Here is a 25947-nt window from a genome sequence, read left to right as displayed (position 1 = left end):
TGGAGTCAGAGGTCACGGGTTCAAATCCCAGCTCTGCCAATTGTCAGCTGTGTGACTTTGGGCAAGTCACTTAACTTCTCTGGGCCACAGTGACCTCAACTGTAAAATGGAGATTAAGACTGTGAGCCCCCACTGGGACAATATGATTACCTTGTAACCTCTCCAGAGTTTATAATAGTGTTTTGCACATAGTAAGTGCTTAATAAATGCCATTATTATTATTATTATTATTATTACCCACTAGGCCATGCTGTGTCCCTTCACCCTGATTCTCTTGTATCTACCCCAGTGCTTAGACCAATCTTGGTACATAGCAAGCAGTTAAAAAAATACCATTTTTATCATAATTGTCATTATCATTTTTCAATAATGAAGCAGCAAGTTTGTTCATTTGTTCATTCATTTATTCATTTTTCCTGAATATTAATGTCTGTCTCCCCCACTAGACAGTGAGCTCGTTGTGGGCAGGGAATGCGTCTGTTTGCTGTTGTCCTCTCCTAAACACTTAATCCAATGCTCTGCACACAATAAGCGCTCAATAAATGTGATTGAATAAATGATGGAATGAGTGCCGAGCACTGGATTAAGTGCTTGAGAGACTGTACCTACTGAATTTTCCCTTCACTGGAGCCTGTTTTCTATAATAATAATAATGGTAAAAATAAAAATTTTGGCATTTGTTAAGCGCTTACTATGTGCGAAGCACTGTTCTAAGTGCTGGGGAGGATACAAGGTGATCACGTTGTCCCACATGGGGCTCACAGTCTTAATCCCCATTTTACAGATGAGGGAACTGAGGCTCAGAGAAGTTAAGTGACTTGCCCAAGGTCACGCAGCAGACATGTGGCGGAGAATGAGTATTTAATCCTTGTTTTTTAGATGAGGAAGCTGAGAGCCAGAGAAGTCATGTGACTTCCCCAAGGTCATACAGGGGGTCAGCCAGTCAATTGTATTTATTGAACCCTTTACTGTGTGCAGAGCGCTGAACATTCATTCATTCAATCAATCAATCGTATTTATTGAGCACTTACTGTGTGCAGAGCACTGTACTAAGCGCTTGGGAAGCACAAGTCGGCCACATATAGAGACGGTCCCTACCCAACAGCAGGCTCACGGTCTAGAAGGGGGAGACAGACAACAAAACAAACCATGTAGACAGGTGAACAAACCCATGACCTCTGACTCCTGTATATATGTATATATGTTTGTACATATTTATTATTCTATTTATTTATTTTACTTGTACATATCAATCAATCAATCAATCGTATTTATTGAGCGCTTACTATGTGCAGAGCACTGTACTAAGCGCTTGGGAAGTACAAATTGGCATCACATAGAGACAGTCCCTACCCAACAGTGGGCTTACAGTCTAAAAGGGGGAGACAGAGAACAGAACCAAACATACCAACAAAATAAAATAAGTAGGATAGAAATGTACAAGTAAAATAAATAAATAAATAAATAAATAGAGTAATAAATATGTACAACCATATATACATATATACAGGTGCTGTGGGGAAGGGAAGGAGGTAAGACGGGGGGATGGAGAGGGGGACGAGGGGGAGAGGAAAGAAGGGGCTCACTCTGGGAAGGCCTCCTGGAGGAGGTGAGCTCTCAGCAGGGCCTTGAAGGGAGGAAGAGAGCTAGCGCGGTGGATGGGCAGAGGGAGGGCATTCCAGGCCCGGGGGATGACATGGGCCGGGGGTCGATGGTGGGACAGGCGAGAGTGAGGTACGGTGAGGAGATTAGTGGTGGAGGAGCGGAGAGTGCGGGCTGGGCAGTAGAAGGAGAGAAGGGAGGTGAGGTAGGAGGGGGCAAGGTGATGGACAGCCTTGAAGCCCAGGGTGAGGAGTTTCTGCCTGATGCGCAGATTGATCGGTAGCCATTGGAGGTTTTTGAGGAGGGGAGTAATATGTCCAGAGCGTTTCTGGACAAAGATAATCCGGGCAGCATCATGAAGTATGGATTGAAGTGGAGAGAGACACGAGGATGGGAGATCAGAGAGAAGGCTAGTGCAGTAGTCCAGACGGGATAGGATGAGAGCTTGAATTAGCAGGGTAGCGGTTTGGATGGAGAGGAAAGGGAGGATCTTGGCAATGTTGCGGAGCTGAGACCGGCAGGTTTTGGTGACGGCTTGGATGTGAGAGGTGAATGAGAGAGCGGAGTCGAGGACGACACCAAGGTTGCGGGCTTGTGAGACGGGAAGGATGGTAGTGCCGTCAACAGAGATGGGAAAGTCAGGGAGAGGACAAGGTTTGGGAGGGAAGACAAGGAGCTCAGTCTTCGACATGTTGAGCTTTAGGTGGCGGGCAGACATCCAGATGGAGATGTCCTGAAGGCAGGAGGAGATGCGAGCCTGGAGGGAGGGGGAGAGAGCAGGGGCAGAGATGTAGATCTGGGTGTCATCAGCGTAGAGATGATAGTTGAAGCCGTGGGAGTGAATGAGGTCACCAAGGGAGTGCATGTAGATCGAGAACAGAAGGGGACCAAGCACTGAACCTTGGGGAACCCCCACAGTAAGAGGATGGGAGGGGGAGGAGGAGCCTGCAAAAGAGACTGAGAAAGAACGACCGGAGAGATAAGAGGAGAACCAGGAGAAGACGGAGTCTGTGAAGCCAAGGTCAGATAACGTGTTGAGGAGAAGGGGGTGGTCCACAGTGTCAACGGCAGCTGAGAGGTCGAGGAGGATTAGGACAGAGTATGAGCCGTTGGATTTGGCAAGCAGGAGGTCATTGGTGACCTTTGAGAGTGCAGTTTCCGTGGAATGAAGGGGACGGAAGCCAGACTGGAGGGGGTCGAGGAGAGAGTTGTTGTTGAGGAATTCTAGGCAGCACGTGTAGACAACTCGTTCAAGGAGTTTGGAAAGGAATGGTAGGAGGGATATGGGACGATAACTAGAAGGTGAGGTGGGGTCAAGAGAGGGTTTTTTTAGGATGGGAGAGACATGGGCATGTTTGAAGGCAGAGGGGAAGGAACCAGTGGAGAGTGAGCGGTTGAAGATGGAAGTTAAGGAGGGGAGAAGGGATGGAGCGAGAGATTTCATAAGATGAGAGGGAATGGGGTCAGAAGCACAGGTGGCCGGAGTAGCACTTGAGAGGAGGGAGGAGAGTTCCTCTGAGGATACCGCTGGGAAGGATGGGAGAGTAGCAGAGAGTGTTGAGAGCCGGGGGCTTGGAGAAAGGGGGGAAGAGACTTTGGGGAGGTCGGACCTGATGGATTTAATTTTGTTAATGAAGTAGGAGGCCAGATCGTTGGGGGTGAGGGAAGGAGGAGGGGGAGGAACCGGGGGCCTGAGAAGGGAGTTGAATGTACGGAAGAGCTGGCGGGGGTGATGGGCATGGGTGTCAATAAGGGAGGGGAAATAGTTTTGTCTGGCAGAAGAGAGGGCTGAGTTAAGGCAGGAAAGGATAAACTTGAAGTGAACGAGGTTGGCATGGTGTTTAGACTTTCGCCAGCAGCGTTCGGCAGCTCGAGCATAAGAGCGAAGGAGGCGGACAGTGGCAGTGATCCAGGGCTGTGGGTTAGTGGTGCGAGAGCGGCGAAGGGAAAGGGGAGCGAGCGAGTCTAGCTGAGTAGAAAGGGTAGAGTTGAGAGCAGTAATCTGATCATCAAGACTGGGTAGAGAGGAGAGGGCGGCGAGGTGGGGTGTGAGGCGCTCCGAAAGATCTATTCTATATATTTTATTTTGTTAATATGTTTGGTTTTGTTCTCTATCTCCCCCTTTGAGACTGTGAGCCCACTGTTGGGTAGGGACTGTCGCTGTATGTTGCCAACTTGTACTTCCCAAGCGCTTAGTACAGTGCTCTGCACACAGTAAGTGCTCAATAAATACGATTGATTGATTGATTGATTGATTGATTGACTCCCAAGACCGTGCTCTTTCCCCGGAGCCACGCTGCTTCTCTAATACAGTGCTCTGCACATAGTAAGCGCTCAATAAATACGATTGATGATACCGATTCTCTAATTCTCTAGTACCAACAAGTTTTCTGATAGACCTTAAGCTGGGTGTCGGCAGGGAATGTGTCCATTTATTGCTGTCCTCTCCCAAGCGCTTAGTCCAGTGCTCTGCACATAGGAAGTGCTCAGTAAGTACGACCAAATGAATGATAGGAGCCAGCATAATCTAACTTTGTTTCCCCGGGGATTCTAGCCTTTCCTCTCGTTGGAGAGCTTCCTGGTGACCAGCTTCTCGGAGTCCGGGGAGGTCAGAGTGACCGTACAAGCCTCTTGTGGAAACACCATGCTCCAGGATTCCAAAATCATCAGGGTTTTGGGTGAGTCCTTTTTTTGCTCCTTTGCTCTTCCTCTTGTCTTTTTTTTTATTCGTTTGTTTTTATGGTATTTACTAAGCGCTTAGAATGGGCCAGGCACTGTACTGAACCTGTACAGGAGGCCGTCCCAGATTGAGTCCCCTTTCTCCTCTCCTCCTCCCCATCCCCCCGGCCCTACCTCCTTCCCTTCCCCACAACACCTGTATATATGTATATATATTATACATATATAATATAAATATTACTCTATTTATACATTTTACTTGCACATATTTATTCTATTTATTTTGTTCTGTTAATATGTTTTGTTTTGTTCTCTGTCTCCCCCTTCTAGACTGTGAGCCCACTTTTGGGTAGGGACCGTCTCTATATGTTGCCAACTTGTACTTCCCAAGCGCTTAGTATAGTGCTCTGCACACAGTAAGCGCTCAATAAATACGACTGAATGAATGAATGAATGAATATGTCTGTACATATTTATTACTCTATTTATTCATTTATTTTACTTGTACATATTTATTCTATTTATTTTATTTTGTTAATATATTCTGTTTTGTTTTGTTATCTGTCTTCCCCTTCTAGACTGTGAGCCTGCTGTTGGGTAGGGACCGTCTCTATATGTTGCCAACTTGTACTTCCCAAGCGCTTAGTACAGTGCTCTGCACACAGTAAGCACTCAATAAATACGATTTAATGAATGAATGAATGGATACTGAGCACTAGGATAGAGAATAATAATAATTAAAATATTTGTTAAGCATTTACTATGTGCTAGGCTCTGTACTAAGCCTGAGCTGTATACAAGCAAATCAGTTGGACATAACCTGTTGGCCTGTCCCGTATAGGCTCACAGTCTTAATCCCCATTTTACAGATGAGGTAACTGAGGCCCAGAGAAGTAAAGTGACCCGGCCTAGTCCACACAGCAAACAAGTAGCAGAGCCGAGATTAGAACCCAGGACCTGATTTCCAGGCCCTTGCTCTACCCACTATGCCTGCTTACACAATCTAATTATGTTGGACAGTCCCCAATCTCTGTCCCACATGGGGCTCACAGTCTTCATCCCTATTTTACAGATGAGGTCACTGAGGCCCAGAGAAATGAAATGAGTTTCCCAAGGTCACCCAGCAGAAAAGTAGAGAAGCAGCGTGACTCAGTGGAAAGAGCCTGGGCTTTGGAGTCAGAAGTCATGGGTTCAAATCCGGGCTCCGCCACTTGTCAGCTGTGTGACTTCAGGCAAGTCACTTAACTTCTCTGGGCCTCAGTTCCCTCATCTGTAAGATCGGGGTTAAGACTGTGAGCCCCCCCATGGGACAACCTGATCACCTTGTAACCTCCCCAGTGCTTAGAACAGGGCTTTGCACACAATAAGTGCTTAATAAATGTCATTATTATTATTATTATTATTATTATTATTATTATCATTAGGTAGCAGAGCTGGAATGAGAAGGCAGGTCCTTCTGACTCCCAAGCTGGAGTTCAATCCTCTAGGCAGTGTGGCAAAAAGTATCGGCCTTGGGAGTCAGAGGACTTGGGTTCTAATCCAGCTCCACTACTCATCTGCTCTGTGGCCTGGGGCAAGCCACTTCACTTCTCTGTGCCTCAGTAACCTCATCTGTAAATTGAGGATTAAAACTGTGAGCCCCAAGTGGGACAACCTGATTACCCTGTATCTACCCCAGTACTTGCAACAGTGCTTGGTACATAGTAAGTGCTTAACAAATACCATAATAATAATAATAGGCAGCGCCCCTTCTCACATTATCCCATTAAACTGCAAATGAAGACTCCCTAAATTGGCTGTAGCTCCTCTCATAATAATAATGAGAGAAGCTGCATGGCTCAGTGGAAAGAGCACGGGCTTTGGAGTCAGAGGTCATGGGTTCAAATCCCGGCTCTGGCAACTGTCAGCTGTGTGACTTTGGACAAGTCACTTAACTTCTCTGTGTCTCAGTTACCTCATCGGTAAAATGGGGATTAAGATTGTGAGCCCCATGTGGGACAACCTGATCACCTTGTAACCTCCCCAGTGCTTAGAACAGTGCTTTGCATATAGTAAGCACTTCATAAATACCATTAAAATAATAATAATAATAATGCTGGCATTTATTAAGCACTTACTATGTACAAACAGCACTGTTCTAAGCGATCATACACGGAGCAGTGCACATATTCATAAAGAGAGAGGTGCTCTTCCTTTCTGAAATCATTCAGTCATATTTATTGAGCACTTACTGTGTGCAGAATACTGTACTAAGCACTTGGGGTGTACACTACAACAGAGTTGGAAGACACATGCTCTATCAACAAGAAGCTTAGTCTAGGGGGGAGACACACATTGCTAGAAATAAATGAATTACAGATATGGACATGAATGTTGTGTGGTTAGGGGGCAAGGGGCGGTGAATAAAGGAGCAAATGAGGGGGATAGAGAAGGGGGGAAGAAGAAAGGAGGGGATTAATCAGGGAAGGCCTCTTGGAGGAGATGGGCCTTCAATAAGGCTAGGAAGGTGGGGAGAGTCATCGCTTGTTGGATTTGAGGAGGGAGGGCATTCCAGGCCAGAGGCAGGACGGGGACATAAGGTTGGGGGCGAAGTAGTGAAGATTGAAGTACAGTGAGAAGGTTAGCTTTAGAGGAGTGAAGTAAGTTGGCTGGGTTATAGTAGGAGAGCAGCGAGGTGAGTTCGGAGGGGGCAAGGGGATGGATGGCTTTAAAGCCGATGGTGAGGAGTTTCTGTTTGATGCAGAGGTGGATGGGCAACCACTGGAGGTTCGTGAAGAGCGGCGAAACATGAACTGAATGTTTTCATTAAAAAAATAATCTGGGCAACGGTGTGAAGAAGGGACTGGAGTGGGGAGAGACAGGACACTGGGAGTTCAGCGATGAGGCTGATACAGTAATCAGGGTGGGATCGGATGAGTGACTGGATTAACGTGGTAGCAGTTTGGATGGAGAGGAAAGGGTGGATTTTTGCGAGGTTGGAAAGGTGGAACCGATAGGATTCAGCGATGGATTAAATATGTATGTTGAATGAGAGAGAGGAGTCAAGGGTAACGCCAAGGTTTTCTGAGGCCGGAAGGATGGTGATGCCGTCTATAGTGATGGGAAAGTCAAGGGGAGGACAGCGTTTGGGTGGGAAGATAAGGAGCTCTGTTTCGGATATGTGAAGCTTAAGGTGACGGGAGGACATCCAAGTAAAGATGTCTTGAAGGCAGGAGGAGATGTGAGACCACAGAAGACAGAGGCCAGGCCCTTCCTCCTAAATGGGTTTAGACGTGGATGAGAAAGCCAAGAAATCCTTGGTCTATTAGGTATGTGTAAAAAACTACCTTACCTGCACTAATGCAGGTAGAGAAGCAATGTGGCTCAGTGGAAAGAGCCTGGGTTTTGGAGTCTGTGGTCACAGGTTCAAATCCTGGCTCCGCCAATTGCCAGCTGTGTGACTTTGGGCAAGTCATTCCACTTCTCTGTGCCTCAGTGACCTCATCTGTAAAATGGGGATTGACTGTGAGCCCCCCAAGGGACAACCTGATCACTTCGTATCCCCCCCAGCGCTTAGTACAGTGCTTTGCACATAGTAAGTGCTTAATAAATGCCATTATTGTTATTATTATTATTATTAATGATTATGCTCTTAAGAATACTAATTGTGCGGGTTAAGCACCTACTATGTGCCAAGCACTGTACTAAGCACTGTACTAAGCACTGGGGTAGATACAAGATAATCAGGTTGGACACAGTCCCGGTCCCATATGGGGCTCATAGTCTAAAGGAAGGGAGAATGCAAATTTAATCCTTGCTTTTTAGATGAAGAACCTGAGAGCCAGAGAAGTCACGTGACTTCCTCAAGATCACACAGCACAACCGTCGGTTAACCGTATTTATTGAGCCCTTACTGTGTGCAGAGCGCTGAAATGTTTGGTAGAGTACAATAGAACAATAAACAGACAATTCCTTGCCACAATAAGCTTACGGTCTAGAGAGAAGGACAGACATTAATAGTGGCAGAGCTGGGATTAGAACACGAATCTCCTATTTCTGTGCTTTTCCCACTAGGCATTGGATGTTCGCATTTTCCCCCCAAAATCACATTTTTTCCTGAAATCCCCTCTTGGAGAAAGACCTCAGGCCCAGGCTCTGGCCATCTCTTTAGTTTGGCTTAATGGATAAAGCCCGGACCTGAGAGTCAGAAGGACCTGGGTTCTAATCCCGACTCCCCCACATGTCTGCTGTTTGACCTTGGGCAAGTCATTTAACTTTTCTCCGTCACCTCGACTGTAAAATGGGGATTAAGAGTGTGAGGCCCAAGTGGGACAGGGGACTCCCAGGCCCATCTAGATAGACAACTGTAGTTTTCATTGAGAAAAAAAAAGCAAAAAAAAAACCCACAGAAAGAATAATTCCAATTAATGAGAATTCTGTGGAATTTAAGAGTTGATGAAAAAACTATCTCATTGAACCTAGCTGGGCCATTATGTTAATTCAGACATTGATAATCCCCTCCTTTCTCTTTTATCACCTCATCTTTCCCTTTCCCTCTTCTCTTTCTTCTCTTTACTCATTTTTTCAATCTTTCACCTCCTCTTTTTTTTGTTCTCTCTTCTCTTTCTCCTCTTTACTCGTTTTTTTCAATCTCCCACCTCCTCGTTGTTTTGTTTCTCTCTTCTCTTTCTCCTCTTTACTCATTTTTCCAATCTTCTATCTCCTCCTTGTTCTGTTTCTCTCTTCTCTTTCTCCTCTTTACTCATTTTTTCAATCTCCCACCTCTCCTTTTTTTTTTGTTTCTCTCTTCTCTTTCTCCTCTTTACTCATTTTTTCAATCTTCTACCTCCTCCTTTTTGTGGTATTTGTTAAGCACTTACTATGTGCCCGGCACTATACTTTGCCCTGGAGTAGATACAAATTAATCAGGTCAGACATCCGTGTCCCACATGTGGCTCACAGTCTTAACCCCCATTTTACAGCTGAGGGAACTGAAGCCACAGAGAAGTGAGGTGACTGACCCAAGGTCACACAGCAGACACGTGGCGGAGCCGGAATTAGAACCCAGGTCCTGTCTCTCCACCTTTAACTCTCTTTCTCTTTCATCGGGCTTTTCAGAAGCGGAGCTTTGCCTCATGTTTCTGAAGGCCATGAACACTTGACATTTTATTTGAAAACAACAGGAAGGGCCAAAGAGGTTCAGCCTCAAAATGGAAACCCAACTGTCTGACTTCTGGAAAATCAGGCTTGCTCGTTGGTGCAGGAGCAAACAAGTCTCCTGAGTCTAGTGTGGAACTAAGTGGCCCTTAATTGATGTCTGTTTACTTTGCTGACCACGTTTAAATTGCTGAACAAGTAAACTGGGAAGTTTGACAGATTTAACGTGACAGCTGCATTATTTACAGTTGGATGCATGCTGTCAAATCAGGAATTGGGCTCTTATCAAAAGAGATGTGTGAAAACTATCTCCAAGCTTGGAGTGAAAATTAAAAAAAAATGAACAAAAAAAGCAAAGCCCATCCTTTTTCTCCTCCTGAATATCCCCTGTCAAACAGGTCTGTCATTCTCCCGTCTAGAAGGGAGCTTGTTGACGTTATGCTGATCTGAAAATGAAATCAAAGTGATGGCTGAAAAGAGCAAATGAACTTGTTTACAGGTTGGCTGCTGATACATAAGGGCATTTTTCTAAATGAGATGGATTTCAGCTCAAATCACCGGCGTTCTTTGAGGCTGGGAATAAAGGCAACCCGGTTAGCTGTACTGATCATCTGACTTCCTCTTCCCCTTCGGTTATTCTGCGCTTGTTGTCCATGTTGGCTGCTCCCAATTTAGAGAGCCCAAAGAAGATGGAAGCCCAAGTAATAATTTGCATGCAAATGTGAATCTTCTTTTAGCTGCTTTACAGGGCTTGGTAGAATCATCCAAGTGGGACAAAGGGTTCATCCCAGTGCTTGGCATTCCAGGCTAGTGGAGTGATGATGATGATGATGATAATGGTATTTGTTGAGCGCTTACTATATGCAAAGCACTGTTCTAAGCGCTGGGGGGATACAAGGTGATCAGGTTGTCCCTCGTGGGGCTCACAGTCTTAATTCCCATTTTACAGATGAGGTAACTGAGGCACAGAGAAGTTAAGTGACTTGCCCAAAGTCACGCAGCCGATAAGTGGCGGAGTCAGGATTAGAACTCTTGACCTCTGACTCCCAAGCCCATGCTCTTTCCACTGAGCCACGCTGCTTCCCTATGTTCCAAGCACTGTTCAATTGATCAGTTGATCAATGGAATGCAGTAAATGAAATTATACAAAGGAGTCCCAATAAAAGTATAGACATATCCAAGTGCTGATGAAAGGAAGAAACTACCTGCATCCTCTGGAAAAGCTAAAAAAGTCCACCCTTGCACCAGGTAACAGATAATAAGCATTTAGTGTGGTGCTCTGCACACAGTAAGTGCTCAATAAATGTGATTGAATGAATGAGACCTGTCTGCCTCATTTCAACCTGCCTTCAAAGAGTTTTATTACAGAGGCTATTTAGACTGTTGATCCCTGGGCGGAACATGAGAAGCAGCATGGCACAGTGGCTCCAGCCTGGGCATGTGAGTCAGAAGGATGTGAGTTCTAATCCCAGTTCTGCCTCTTGTCTGCTTTGTGACCCTGGGCAAGTCACTTCACTTCTCTGGGCCTCAAAGGTGGATTTCCCTTATCTGCAAAATGGGGATGGAGACTGTGAGCCCCATGTGGGACAGGGACTGGTATCCACTGCAGCTCTTAGTGTGTGGCACATGGTAAACATTCAACAAATACCATTATTATTATTATTATCACTGTTTATGTAAACTCGCTGTGGTCCAGGATTGTCTCTCTTTATTGCTGAATTGTACTTTCCAAGCACTTAGTACAGTGCTCTGCAAACTGTAAGCTCTTAATAAATGTGATTGAATGAATGAATGGGTCTGCTCATTATTCTGTGTACTCTCCCAAGCTCTTAGTACAGTGCTCTTCACACAGTAAGCATTTAGTAAATATGATTGAATGAATGAAGGAATATTTATTGAGCACCTATGAGATGCAATGCACTGTATAAAGTGTTTGGGGGGAAGAAATGGACTCAATCAGTGGTACGTGTTGAGCATTTTGCTGTATGCAGAGCACTGAACTAAGTGTTTGGGAGAGTATAAATAAGTTCCCCATTCCCTGCCCACAAGGAACTTTCACCTGTAGTTTAAAATGAGGTTATTGTCGGGCTTTTTGTTTTCCACTGGGATGTAGCCTCCCTAAATAAACAATTCTACAACCAAATAGGTGGAAGAGGGTGAAGGAATGACATTTCAAAATGGAAACATCCGTGATTGGGGTATTTTCGCCATCTACAAACTACTAGAAGTTCCTGCCGCTCTGAGCGTTCAGACATGTTTCTCTTCTTTTTCCAGATCAATTCCAAGTCCTGCCTCTGACGTTCACCAAACACCTGGACATGTACAACCCCAACATCCCAGAGTGGAGAAAAGACATCGGACAAGTCGTCTCCCGCCTTCTGTCAAAGGTGAATTTGCCCGTAGCAGTGGTTGTAGAAGTTGTCATGGGAGCAGTCACTGTAGTAGCAGTCTCATAATAATAATAGTAATAATGATGACATTTATTAAGTGCTTACTATGTGCAGAGCACTGTTCTAAGTGCTGGGGAGGTTACAAGGTGTTCAGGTTGTCCCATGGGGGGCTCACAGTTTTAATCCCCATTTTACAGATGAGGTAACTGAGGCCCAGAGAAGTTAAGTGATTTGCCCAATGTCACGCAGCTGACAACTGACAAAGCCGGGATTTGAACCCATAACCTCTGACTCCAAAGCCCGGGCTCTTTCCACTGAGCCACGCTGCTTCTCATAGTAGTTGTTGTCACAGTAATCACCATCATGGTAACAGTAGCTGCTGTAGAAGTTATCACAGTAGATGTCCCATGGTAGTTGTCAAATCCCCTTCTTCCTCTCCCCCTTCCCACCCCCCTGCCCTACCTCCTTCCCCTCCCCAGAGCACCTGTATATATGTTTGTACAGATTTATTACTCTATTTTACTTGTACATATTTACTATTCTATTTATTTCATTTTGTTAATATGTTTTGTTCTGTTGTCTGTCTCCCCCTCCTAGACTGTGAGCCCGTTGTTGGGTAGGGACCGTCTCTATATGTTCCCAACTTGTACTTCCCAAGCGCTTAGTACAGTGCTCTGCGCACAGTAAGCGCTCAATAAGTACGATTAAATGAATGAATGAACAGTAGCTGTCATAGTAGAAGTCATCATCATAATAGTAGTTATAGTAACAGTAGCTCTCATAGTAGAAGTTGTCATAGAAGAAGTGGTTAGTGTAGAAGTGACCATAATATTGATAGTTGTCATAATAATATTATTATTATTATAGTATTTATAATACTAGAGTATTATAGTAGTATTTATAATACTATATTATTATATTATGATATAGTATATTATAGTATTTGTTAAGCATTTACTATGTGCCGAGTACTGTTCTAAGCGCTGAGGTAGATACAGGGTCATCAGGTTGTCCCACGTGAGGTTCACAGTTTTAATCCCATTTGACAGATGAGGTAAATGAGGCACAGAGAAGTGAAGCAACCTGCCCAATGTTACACAGCAGACAAATGGTGGAGGTGCATTAGAACCCACATCCTCTGACTCCCAAGCCTGTGCTCTTATCATTAGGCCGTGCTTCTTCTCTAATAGTAATAATAATTGTGGTTTTTGTTAAGAGCTTTCTATGTGCTGGACAGTGTACTAAGCGCTGAGGTAGTTGCAAACAAATCGGGTCAGACATAGTCCCTGTCCCACATGGGGCTCTCAGTCTTAATGCCCAGTAGTAATAATCTTCACAGCATGGCTTAGTGGAAAGAGCCCGGGTTTGGGAGTCAGAGGTCATGGGTTCGAATCCCGGCTCCGCCACTTGTCAGCTGTGTGACTTTGGGCAAGTCACTTAACTTCTCTGGGCCTCAGTTCCCTCATCTGTACAATGGGGATGAAGACTGTGAGCCCCAAGTGGGACAACCTGAATACCTTGTATCTCCCCCAGTGCTTAGAACAGTGCTTGGCACACAGTAAGCGCTTAACAAATACCAAAATTATTATTATTATTATTATTAGTGGATAGAGCATGGGCCTGGGTTCACTCATTCATTCATTCAATTGTATTTATTGAGCACTTACTGTGTGGAGAGCACTGTACTAAGCGCTTGGGAAGTACAAGTTGGCAACATATAGAGATGGTCTCTACCCAAAAACGGGCTCACAGTCTCGAAAATTAATTACTTCATTTTATAATGCATAAAAACCACTGGAGGCTTTGGAGCAGTGGGGAGAAGTGGATTGAATGTTGCTGTTTTTAGAAAAATGATCCAAGCAGAAGTCTGTCTCCCCCTCTTCTAGACTGTGAGCCCATTGTAGGCAGGGATTGTCTCTATTGCTGAATTGTACTTCCCAAGCTCTTAGTACAGTGCTCTTCATACAGTAAGTGCTCAATAAGTGCAATTGAATGAATGAATGAATGAATTGAATGAATGAAATGATTGAATGAATGAATGAATATGGACTGTAGTAATAGTAATGATAATGATGGCATTTATTAAGCGCTTACTATGTGCAAAGCACTGTTGTAAGCGCCGGGGAGGTTACATGGTGATCAGGTTGTCCCACAGGGGGCTCACAGTCTTAATGCCCATTTTAAAGATGAGGTAACTGAGGCAAAGAGAAGTTAAGTTCATTCAGTCGTATTCATTGAGCGCTTACTGTGTGCAGAGCACTGTATTAAGCGAATGAGACAGCAGGTCTAGACGACTCTCTCAAGGTGATTGGGGAGAAATGGTAGAAGGGAGGTGAGGCGATAACTGGAGGTTTCTATGGGGTCAAGAGGAGGGGAGGGTTTAGGATAGGAGAGACATGAGCGTGTTTGGAAAGAGTGGGGAAAAAGCCAGAGGAAAGAGAGTGGTTGAAGATGGTCGTCAGGGAGGGAAGAAAGGATGAGGAAAGTGTTTTGATACACTATGAAATAATAATGATGGTATTTGTTAAGTGCTTACTATGTGCAAAGCACTGTTCTAAGCGCTGAAGGATGGGGTCAAATGCACAGGGGGAGTGGGTCAAGTTTCAAAGGAAGCAGGTCTCCTCGTAGGATGCTGCTGGGTAAATCGGGAAGGTTGAAGAGATATCAGGAGGAGAGAGAGACTGGAGAGAAGGAGAAGAGCAGGAGAAGCAGCATGGCGTAATGGCTAGAGCCCAGGGAGTCAGAAGGTCATGGGTTCTAATCCCAGCTCTGCCACTTTTCTGCTGTGTGACCTCGGACAAGTCATTTCATGTCTCCGTGCCTCTGTTACCTCATCTATACAATGGGGATTGAGACTGTGAGTCCCACATGGAGCAGGGACTGTGTCTGACCCCATTTGCTTGTATCCAGCACTTAGTACGATGTCTGGCACGTAGTAAGCGCTTAACAAACACCCTAATTATTATTATTATTGATAAGAGATTTTAGGGAGGTCGTGCCTGATGGATTCAATTTTATTAATAGAGCAGCGTGGCTCAGTGGAAAGAGCACGGGCTGTGGAGTTGGAGGTCATGGGTTCAAATCCCTGCTCCGCCAATTGTCAGCTGTGTGACTTTGGGCAAGTTACTTGGCTTTTCTGGGCCTCAGTTACCTCATCTGTAAAATGGAGATTAAGACTATGAGCCCCCACGTGGGACAACCTGATCACCTTGTAACCTCCCCAGCGCTTAGAACAGTGCTTTGCACATAGTAAATGCTTAATAAATGCCATCATTATTATTGTTATTGATAGATTTTAGGGAGGTTATGCCTGATGGATTCAATGTTATTAATAGAAGCAGCATGGCTCAGTGGAAAGAGCACGGGCTTTGGAGGCAGAGGTCATGGGTTCAAATCCTGGCTCCACCAATTGTCAGCTGGATGACTTTGGGCAAGTCACTTTACTTCTCTGGACCTCAGTTACCTCATCTGTAAAATGGGGATTAAGACTGTGAGCCCCCCGTGGGACAACCTGATCACCTTGTAACCTCCCCAGTGCTTAGAACAGTGCTTTGCACATAGTAAGTGCTTAATACATGCTATTATTATTTATAAAGTATGCAGCCAGGTCATTCATGGAAAGAGTTGAGGGGCTGGAGGAATGGGATTTTTGAGAAGGGAGTTAAAAATCTGGAACACCTGTCACAGGCAATGAGTATGGGAGGCTATAAGGATGGAGAAATATTGCTGTCAGGCAGAGGAGAGGGCAGAGTTAAAGCAGGTGAGGATGAAATGTGGTGGATAAGGTTGGAAGGAAATCTGGAATTCATTCAACCATATTTATTGAGTGTTTACTGTGTACAGAGCACTGTACTAAGCGCTTGGGAAGTACAAGTTGGCAACATATAGAGACGGTCTCTAGACAACAACAGGCTCACAGCTCGATACCAGGGCCAGAAGAGGCAGTCCGTGGGGGCGATCGAGGGGTGCATGTTAATGAAATGAGATGGCGCAGAGGGATGGGGGAACAAAGGTGTTGATTTGTCTCTGGCCACCCTTCTCCTGTCCCAGGCTCCACTGTGATCCTCGGGAAAGCCAGCTAACCACTGACCCTCAACTTCAAGGCTGTCCATCCCCTTGCCCCCTCCTACCTCACATCCCTTCTCTCCTTCTCCAGCCCACCCCGCACCCTCCGCTCCTCTGCCACTAATCTCCTCACTGTTAGGCCTCATTCTCGCCTGTCCCGCCATCGACCCCCGGCCCACGTCATCCCCCTGGCCTGGAATGCCCTCCCTCCGCCCATCCGCCAAGCTAGCTCTCTTCCTCCCTTCAAGGCCCTACTGAGAGCTCACCTCCTCCAGGAGGCCTTCCCACACTGAGCCCCCTCCTTCCTCTCCCCCTCCTCCCCATCCCCCCGCCTTACCTCCTTCCCCTCCCCACAGCACCTGTATATATGTATATATGTTTGTACGTATTTATTACTCTATTTAATTATTTATTTGTACATATTTATTCTATTTATTTTATTTTGTTAATATATTTTGTTTTGTTTTCTGTCTCCCCCTTCTAGACTGTGAGCCCACTTTTGGGTAGGGACCGTCTCTATGTGTTGCCAACTTGTACTTCCCAAGCACTTAGTACAGTGCTCTGCACACAGTAAGCACTCAATAAATATGATTGATTGAATGAATCAATGAATGACCCGGCCCTGAAATTCCCGATTTTCCACAGGTAACGGGTATTCCCGAAGAATCTCTGGTGACTGTGGTGAAACCAGGTCTACCCACCACAGCCACCTTGTATGTGCTCCTCCCACCGCCCTCACCCAAGAGGAAACGGAGTGTGCCCGGTGATAAGGTAATACCTCAGGTGGGTAAGAATTTGAGACACTCAGAATCTGGACGGGTGACTGTCGGTGGCGGCGGATCACAAGCTGGGTTGGGATGTATCCCCCAGCTCAATTAAGATGTGTGACCCTTGTGTGATGATGATGATGGTGGTATTTGTTAAGCTTACTATGTGCAAAGCACTGTTGAGAAGCAGCATGGCTCAGTGGAAAAAGCCCGGGCTTTGGAGTCAGAGGTCATGGATTCAAATCCCGGCTCCACCAATTGTCAGCTGTGTGACTTTGGGCAAGTCACTTCACTGCTCTGTGCCTCAGTCACCTCATCTGGAAAATGGGGATTAAGACTGTGAGCCCCCCTGGGGACAACCTGATCACCTTGTAACCTCCCCAGTGCTTAGAACAGTGCTTTGCACATAGTAAGTGCTTAATAAATGCCATCATTATTATGATTATTATTATTCTAAGTAATAATAATAATAATGCTAGGTAGATACAAAGTAATCAGGTTGGACACAGTCCCTGTCCCACATAGGGCTCACTGTCTTAATCTCCATTTGACAGATGAGGTAACTGAGGTGCAGAGAACTGAAGTGACTTGCCCGAAGTTGTGAAGAATATATGAGGAGGAGCCGGGATTAGAACCCATGACCTTCTGACTCCCAAGACCAGGCTCTTTCCACTAAACCATCCTGCTCTCGCTGTGTAGAGAAGCAGCCTGGCTTAATGGCTAGAGCCCAGGCCTTGGAGTCAGAAGGTCATGGGTTCTACCCCACATATATTCTGAGTGACCTTGGGTAAGTCACTTCACTTCTCTGGGCCTTGGTTACCTCATCCGGAAAATGAGGATTAAGAGTGTGAGCCCTACATGGGACTGGGACTGTGTCCAACCTGACTACTTTGCATGTCCCCCAGCGCTCAGAACAGTGTTTGGCACAGAGTAAGCACTTAACATTAACCATAATTATTATTACTGTGCGTGAAGTTGGAAGTTGAGCACTCTTGGACGAAGCATCAATTTTTGGAAAGTAAAGAGTGCAGGGCATTCGGTTGTATCGGATGTCATTCTGCTTAAAGGCGTTACGTCTTGTCCTCCCCTCTCTTTCTATCTGTCTCTATCTCTCCCTCGTGTTAAATTCACAGAGGTGTCTTCTGCAAGTACGAAGAGCATCTAAATCTGCTTATGGATTTATCCATACCTCCTTTATGTGAACCTGAAAGGAGATAGGCCATTTAAGGTTAATCAGTGCACAATGTTTATAGAGAGGACCTCTATGAGCACTGTACTAAGCTCTTGGGAAAGAACTCCAGTTAAACACAGCCCCCACCCTCAAGGAGTTGACAATCCCGTGGGGGAGACAGACACTGAAATTTATTCTGTAGGGGGGAAGTAATAGAGTATAAAGATATGTTTGTAACTGCTACTGGGGGCAAGTAATGAGTGGCCAAAAGCTTAAGGAAAGCTGAGAGAATATGGAGTTAAGTTGGCAATTTATTCAATAAAGCATGGGCTCTCATAATAATGATAATGCTATTTGTTAAGTCGTTGCTATGTACCAAGTGCTGTGCTATGTTCTGGAGTCATAATTAATAATGATGGCATTTATTAAGCGCTTACTATATGCAAAGCACTGTTCTAAGCACTGGGGAGGTTACAAGGTGATCAGGTTGTCCCACTGGGGGCTCGCAGTCTTAATCCCCATTTTACAGATGAGGTAACTGAGGCACAGAGAAGTGAAGTGACTTGCCCAAAGTCACACAGCTGACAACTGGCAGAGGCAGGGTTTGAACTCACGACCTCTGACTCCAAAGCCCGTGCTCTTTCCACTGAGCCACGCTGCTTCTCTGAGTATCTGAGTAGATATGAGGTAATAACATTGGAAGCAGTCTCTGTCCTACATGAGGCTGAAAACCTACGTAGCAAGGATAGGATTTAATCCCGATTTTACAAATTAACCTCTGTCTCCCTCTCGATGGTAAGCTCATTATAGGGCAGGGAACATGTGCACTAATCCTGTTGTATTGTACCGTCCCAAGTGCTTAATACAGTGCTCTGCACATAGTGAGTGCTCAATAAATATGATTGACTGATTGAGCAAACTGCGGTCCAGAGAAGTGAAGTGACTTGTCCAAGGTCACACAACAGACAAGTGGCAGAGCCGGGATGAGAACCCAAGTCCTCTGATTCCCAGGCATAGGTTCTTTCCTCTAGCCACACTACTTTCAAAAGCTTTTCTTATCATTTATCTCTCCCTTCTAGACTTTGAGCCCATTGTTGGGTAGGGACCGTCTCTATATGTTGCCGACTTGTACTTCCCAAGAGCTTAGTACAGTGCTCTGCACACAGTAAGCACTCAATAAATACATTTGAATGGATGAATGAATGAATAGTCCTCACTGCATTGCTGAGAGAGAAGAGGAAGGTTGTTAGGTAGTCCTGTTTAATAAATGGGTAAACTGAGGACTAGACTAGATAAGCCACTTGTCCAAGAAAACCCACAGGTAGTCCTGATTGTACCCTTAGCCCTCAATGTGCTGAGTACAGTGTTCTGTGCACAGTAAGTGCTCAATAAATATGACAGAATGAAGGAATGAATGAATATCTTGCATTGGTGAAGGGAACGATGTTTCGAGTGAAACTGTAGATCATAAGCTCGTTATGGGTGGGGAACGTGTCTTGTAATTCCGCTCTATTGTACTCTGCGCAAAGTAAGTGCTCAATAAATAACATTCATTGATGGACTGATTGACAGCAGTAGCAAGAGAAGTATTTATTCCAGCTTCTGGGAGAGCAATGCACTGTACAAAGCCCTTTGGGAGGACAAAATAGAAACGTACCCTGCACTGAAGAAGGTAAAATCGGAGGCAGATGTGCATGGCCTTGCAATTACTGCAATCCAAGTAAGCAACTTTACTCAGATGATGGATTCAGCATGAGTCCCTGTATTCGGAAACCTGACTTTGAGATGGGAGCAATTCTACCAACTCTGGTATGTTGTACTCTCCCATGCACTTAATACAGTGCTCTGCACCCAGAAAGTTCTCAGCATGGTCTAGTGGACAGAGCCCGCGCCTGGGAGTTAGAAAGACCTGCGTTCTAATCCTGGTTCTGACACCTTATTGCGTGACCTTCGGCAAGTCACTTACCTTCTCTGGGCCTCAGTTCCCTCATCTCTAAAATGGGATTAAGACTCTGAACCCCATGAGGGACAGGGACCGTGTCCAACCTGATTAGTCGGTGTCTACCCTACCACTAGAACAGAGACTGGCATATACTTAAACGCTTAACAAATACCATTAAAATGATAAATAAATTAATAAGTAAATGAATAAACAAAACATCTTCAGCATTGGCTTCATTCATTCATTCAATCGTATTTAATGAGTGTTTACTGTGTGCAGAGCACTGTCCTAAGTGCTAGGGAAGTACAAGTCGGCAACGTATAGAGATGGTCCCTACCCAACAACAGGCTCAAAAGCAGTCAATCCCCTTGCCTCCTCCCCTTGACTCTCCTATTCCAATGCAGTCCACATATTTTGCTCCTCTAATGCCCACCTTCTCATTGTGCTTCGGTCTCGCCTGTCTTGCCGCCTATCTCTCGCCCATGACGTGCCTCTATCCTGGACGCCCTCCCTTCTCAAATCCCACAGACAATGACTCTCCTCCATTTCAAGGCCTTCCTGAGGGCCCATCTCCTCCAATCAATCAATCAATCAATCAAACAGTCGTATTTATTGAGTGCTTACTGTGTGGAGCACTGTACTAAGCGCTTGGGAAGTACAAGTTGGCAACATATAGAGATGTTCCCTACCCAACAGTGCACTCACAGTCTAGAAGGGGGAGACAGAGAACAAAACCAAACATATTAACAAAATAAAATAAATAGAATAGATATGTACAAGTAAAATAAGGGGCCTTATAAGAGGCCAAGCGGCCTTCCCTAAGTCCTCCTTTCCATTTCTCCCAGTCCCTTCTTCTTCACCCTGTCTTTGTCCTTTTTTTCATCTCCCCTCCCAGCTCCAGAGCATTTATATCCAGATCTGTCATTTATTTATTTATATTAATGTCCCCCTCCCGCACTAGGCTGGAAGCTCATTATGAGCAGGGAGTATGTCTATTACTTCATTGTGCTTCCTAAGGGCTTAGTACAGTGCTCTGCATAAAGTAAGCGTTCAATAAATACAACTGACTGAATGAATGAACGAAATAATCAAATATAATTAATGATGGCATTTATTAAGCGCTTACTATGTGCAAAGCACTGTTCTAAGAGCTGGGGAGTTTACAAGGTGATCAGGTTGTCCCACAGGGGGCTCACAGTCTTAATCCCCATTTTACAGATGAGGGAACTGAAACACAGAGATGTTAAGTGACTTGCCCAAAGCCACACAGCTGACAACTGGCAGAGCTGGGATTTGAACCCATGACCTCCGACTCCAAAGCCCGTGTTCTTTCCACTGAGCCAAGCTGCTTCTCTAATATAAAATAAAGTAAAATATAAAAATATAATCTCAAATAAAATATAATTGAATGAGCCAGTCTGGCTGGTTACTTATGGGCAGGTTAGTGATGTTTTGCAGGTCAGAATATCCTGGGTGGCAAACAGCTCATGCATTTTCTGAGAAACAGTTTGTTCCCCCTTAGAAGTTGCTGGAGGCGAGACACACAATGTTCACGGATATGTCTTCTGTCCCTGCTGGCAGGAAATCTTTGAGGTTTCGGGATCGCTGGGCTCTGGGGCATAATTAGCAGCTCTTGTTAAGAAACAGAAAGAGCCAAAGCAGAAGGAAAGCTACGACCTCCAGTGAACCCATCATGGAGAGCTCGCCTCTCCTCTCCATGACCCCCTCACGCTTCATTTGTAAGGAAGACTTCATTATCAGGAAAGGAATCCGCCAGAGACATCTCTGGAAGCCCTGAGAGAATTCCGGGTCAGGCAGGGGCTGTCAGAGCTGTGATCTACTTAAATGCTCGGCCCCGTGGCCTTGGGGGAATGGCAGTGGAACCAGACAAGCCTGAATCCGTAAGGAACGAATGTCCGCCAGAAGTAGACATCTCTGCTGACTCTCCCCGGGGCAAAAACTGGCCAAACATCTGACCCCTGAATTTGCTTTTTTCTTTACTTCACTTCTCCCCTGCCAAGGCTTCCCTCCTAATTCTTTCCCTTCCCTTCTAATTCTTTCCCTTCCCTCAGTCAATCAATCATATTTATCAAGTGCTTACTTGATAAAGGACTATAGCAATATAATGGACATACTCCCTGCCCACAGCGAGATTACAGTCTAGCGGGGGAGACGGACAGTAATAGAAATTCACAAATTACAGCTATGTATATAAGTTCTGTGGGGCTGGGAGGGGAGTGGAGAATAGAGGAATCAAGTCAGGGTGACGCAGGAGGGAGTGGGAGAAGAAGAAAGGAAGATTTAGTCAGGGAAGGCCCTGGGAGGAGATGGGCCTTCAATAAGGATTTGAAGGGGGAAGAGTCATTGTCGGATATGAAGAGGAAGGGCATTCCAGGCCAGAGGCAAGATGTGGGCGAGGGATTGGTGACGAGGTAGACGAGATGGAGGTGCAGTGAGAAGACTGGCAGTAAGATGAGGTTTTTTTGTTTTAAGAACAATGTTTGTACATAGTTATTACTCTATTTATTTATTTATTTTACTTGTACATATCTATTCTATTTGTTTTGTTTTGTTGGTATGTTTGGTTTTGTTCTCTATCTCCCCCTTTTAGACTGTGAGCCCACTGTTGGGCAGGGACTGTCTCTATATGTTACCAATTTGTACTTCCCAAGCGCTTAGTACAGTGCTCTGCACACAGTAAGCGCTCAATAAATACGATTGATGGTGATGATCAGAGGAGCAAAGTGTGCAGGCTGGGTTGGAATAGGAGAGTAGTAAGGTGAGGTAAGAGTGGGGTGAGGTGATTCCCTTCACTCTCCACCTTTCCACCTCCTAATTGTCTTCTCTCCCCCCCTGACTTCCTCTCTCCTCCAGCCCTGCCTCCCATCTTCCCTCTGATGGACTGTGACTAATAGCCATCAACCACGGGCAAATCCAGGAAAATATGGAAAAGAATCCAGAATCTGACCTGGTTAGAGATTTACTTAGAACACCATTATTTCTGTTAACTCATCTGCCTCGATTGAGAATGACAGAGTGGCATATCTGTAATAATAATAAAAACAACACGAATAATAGCTTTTTTTAAGGGCCTACTAAGTGTGGGGGAGATACGGAGTGTGGAGTAGTAGATGGAGCCCGGGTTGGGAAGGTCATGGGTTCTAATCCCTGCTTCACCACTTGTCTGCTCTGTGACCCTGGGCAAATCGCTTCACTTCTCTGTGCCTCAGGTCCCCCATCTGTAAAATGAGGATTGAGACTGTGAGCCCCACATGGGACAGGGATTTTGTCCAATCTGATAACCTTGTATCCTCCCTGCACCTGGCACATGGTAAGCACTTAACAAATACCAGAATTATTATTATTATTACTACAAGCCAATCAGCAGATTGACTTGGGACACATGGGACAACCTGATTACCTTGTATCTACCCCAGCGCTTATAACAGTGCGTGACACATAGTAAGCGCTTAACAAATACCATAATAATAATACTAATAATAATAAAATTAGACACAGTCCCTGTCCTATATTAGGCTCACATACTTCATCCCCATTTTACAGATGAAGTAACTGAGGCACAGAGAAGTTAAGTGGTTTGTCCAAGGTCACACAGCAGACAAGTGGCAGAGCCAGGATTAGAACCTATGTCCTCTGACTCCCAAGCCGGGGCTCTTTCCACTAAGCCATGCTGCTTTTCATATGCTAAGTACTAAGTACTAAGCACTTGGAAGATATAAAATATAACAGAGTTTAGACACATTCCCTGTCCACAGTGAGTTTACAGTGTAGACATTAATAACAACAACAACAATAGTAATACTAATAATAACAATGGTATTTGTTAAGCACTTACTATGAACCAGGCACTGTTCTAAGAGCTGGGTAAATACAAAATAATCAAATTGGACACAAGCCCTGTCCCACATAGGCCACATAGTCTCAATCTGTATTTGACAGATGAGGTTACTGAGGCACAGTTCAGAAGCAGAAGCAGCGTGGCTCAGTGGAAAGATCACGGGCTTTGGAGTCAAGGGTCATGGGTTCGAATCCTGACTCTGCCAATTGTCATCTGTGTGACTTTGGGCAAGTCACTTAACTTCTCTGGGCCTCAGTTCCCTCATCTGTAAAATGGGGATTAAGACTGTGAGCCCCCCCATGGGACAACCTGATCTCCTTGTAACCTCCCCAGCGCTTAGAACAGTGCTTTGCACATAGTAAGCACTTAATAAATGCTATTACTATTATTATTATTATTAGTCATGGGTTCAGATCCCGGCTCCAGCACTTGTCAGCTGTGTGACTCTGGGCAAGTCACTTAACTTCTCTGTGCCTCAGTTACCTCATCTGTAAAATGGGGATTAAGATTGTGAGCCCCCGTGGGACAACCTGATCACCTTGTAACCTCCCCAGTGCTTAGAACAGTGCTTTGCATTATTATTATTATTATTATTATTATTATTATTATTATTATTATTATTATTTAATCTTAATAAAGTCACAACTAAAACAAATCCACTTTAAACTTCCTTTCCCTGACTCTGATACAGTTTCACCTCCAAGATCTTCTGTGCTTCACCGTAGGTGTCCTAGGGCTCTTATTCTTCTCCTCACTGGGGACAGTAGCCTTGCTTCTCCATTCATTCATACATTCAATCGTATTTATTGAGCACTTACTATGTGCAGAGCACTGGTCTAAGTGCTTAGAAAGTATGATGCAGCAATAAAGAGAGACAGTCCCTGCCCACAACAGGCTCACAGTCTAGGGGGGGGAAGACAGACGGCAATAAAAGCAAACAGGCATCAATATAAACAAATAGAATTATAGATACATATATATATACACACACACACACCTATATATATAGATATAGATATATATATCTATATATAGATATATATGGAAAGAAGCAGCATGGCATAGCAGATAAAGCACTGGCCTGGGAGTTGGAGCATCATGGGTTCTAATCCTGGCTCCGCCACTTTTCATTCATTCATTCATTCAATTGTATTTACTGAGTGCTTACTGTGTGCAGAACACTGTACTAAGCGCTTGGGCAGTACAAGTTGGCAACTATATAGAGACGGTCCCTACCCAACAACTTGTGACCTTGGGCAAGTCACTTTACTTCTCTGTGCCTCAGTTACTTCATCTGTAAAATGGGGATTGAGACTGTGAGCCCCACGTGGGACAGGGACTGTGTCCAACCTAATTTCCTTGTATCTACCCCAGCACTTAGTGCAGTGCCTGGCACATAGTAAGTGCTTAATAAATACTATTATTATTATTATTATTTTTATTATTATTATTATTATTATTATTCCATGCATAAGTGCTGTGGAGCAGGAAGAAGGGGGAAGAGCAAAGGGAGGGAGACGTGGAGCCCTCCCTGTGAACCTCTCTCTCAGGATCTCAACTCACTTCTCCTCTCCTCAAGATAGCTCCTCCTCCTTCTTCCCAAATTCTATTTCCTTCCGACTCCTCTCTGACATGTTCGCCTGACACTTTAGGGAGAGGCACCAAGGAATGATTTTCCTGGCTTCCCCTTCTCTCTCAGCACCTTACCCCCCTCCTACCTCACCTCACGATTTCCTACTACCCTCGGCCCACACACTTCATGTGATGATCAAGTCAGTTGATCATATTTATTGAGCGCTTACTGTGTGGAGAGCACTGTACTAAGCACTCGGGAGAGTGAAATACAACAATAAACAGATACATTCCCTACTCACAATGAGTTTACAGTCTAGGGGGTCAGTGGAAGTGGTCGCCACATGGATTCATTCATTCATTCAATTCATTCAATAGCATTTATTGAGCACTTACTGTGTGCAAAGCACTGTCCTAAGCGCTTGGGAAAGTACAATACAGCCATAAAGAGAGACAATGGGGACAAGAGGGTCAGTTCTCCCTCAATAATAATAATAATAATCATAATTGGCATTTGTTAAGCGCTTACCATGTGCAAAGCACTGTTCTAAGCGCTGGGGAGGATACAGGATGATCAGGTTGTCCCACGTGGGGCTCACAGTCTTAATCCCCATTTTACAGATGAGGTAACTGAGGCCCAGAGAAGTTAAGTGACTTGCCCAAGATCACACAGCAGACATGTGGTGGAGTCAGGATTTGAACCCATGACCTCTGACTCCAAAGCCCGTGCTCTTTCCACTGAGCCACGCTTCTTCTCCCTTGCT

The 25947-nt window shown here is 45.0% G+C and overlaps 1 protein-coding gene across 4 annotated transcripts in view; it reads left to right on the top strand.

Moving 5' to 3' along the window:
* SORCS2 (sortilin related VPS10 domain containing receptor 2) overlaps positions 1-25947 on the top strand; it is a 1193773-nt gene that overhangs the window by 1138203 nt on the left and 29623 nt on the right. For 2 of the 4 annotated variants that reach the window (XM_038745537.1, XM_038745535.1), the window contains exons 21-23: positions 4157-4280; positions 11692-11804; positions 16518-16643. In XM_038745537.1, coding sequence (XP_038601465.1) covers positions 4157-4280; positions 11692-11804; positions 16518-16643 — 363 coding nt within the window. Of the gene's footprint in view, positions 1-4156; positions 4281-11691; positions 11805-16517; positions 16656-25947 lie in introns of all 4 variants that reach the window. The other 2 variants (XM_038745536.1, XM_038745534.1) reach the window with 1 other exon arrangement.

The sequence above is a fragment of the Tachyglossus aculeatus genome, chromosome 4 (assembly GCF_015852505.1).
Source record: "Tachyglossus aculeatus isolate mTacAcu1 chromosome 4, mTacAcu1.pri, whole genome shotgun sequence".
NCBI lineage: Eukaryota > Metazoa > Chordata > Mammalia > Monotremata > Tachyglossidae > Tachyglossus > Tachyglossus aculeatus.
This window is presented reverse-complemented; position numbering and strand designations above follow the sequence as displayed.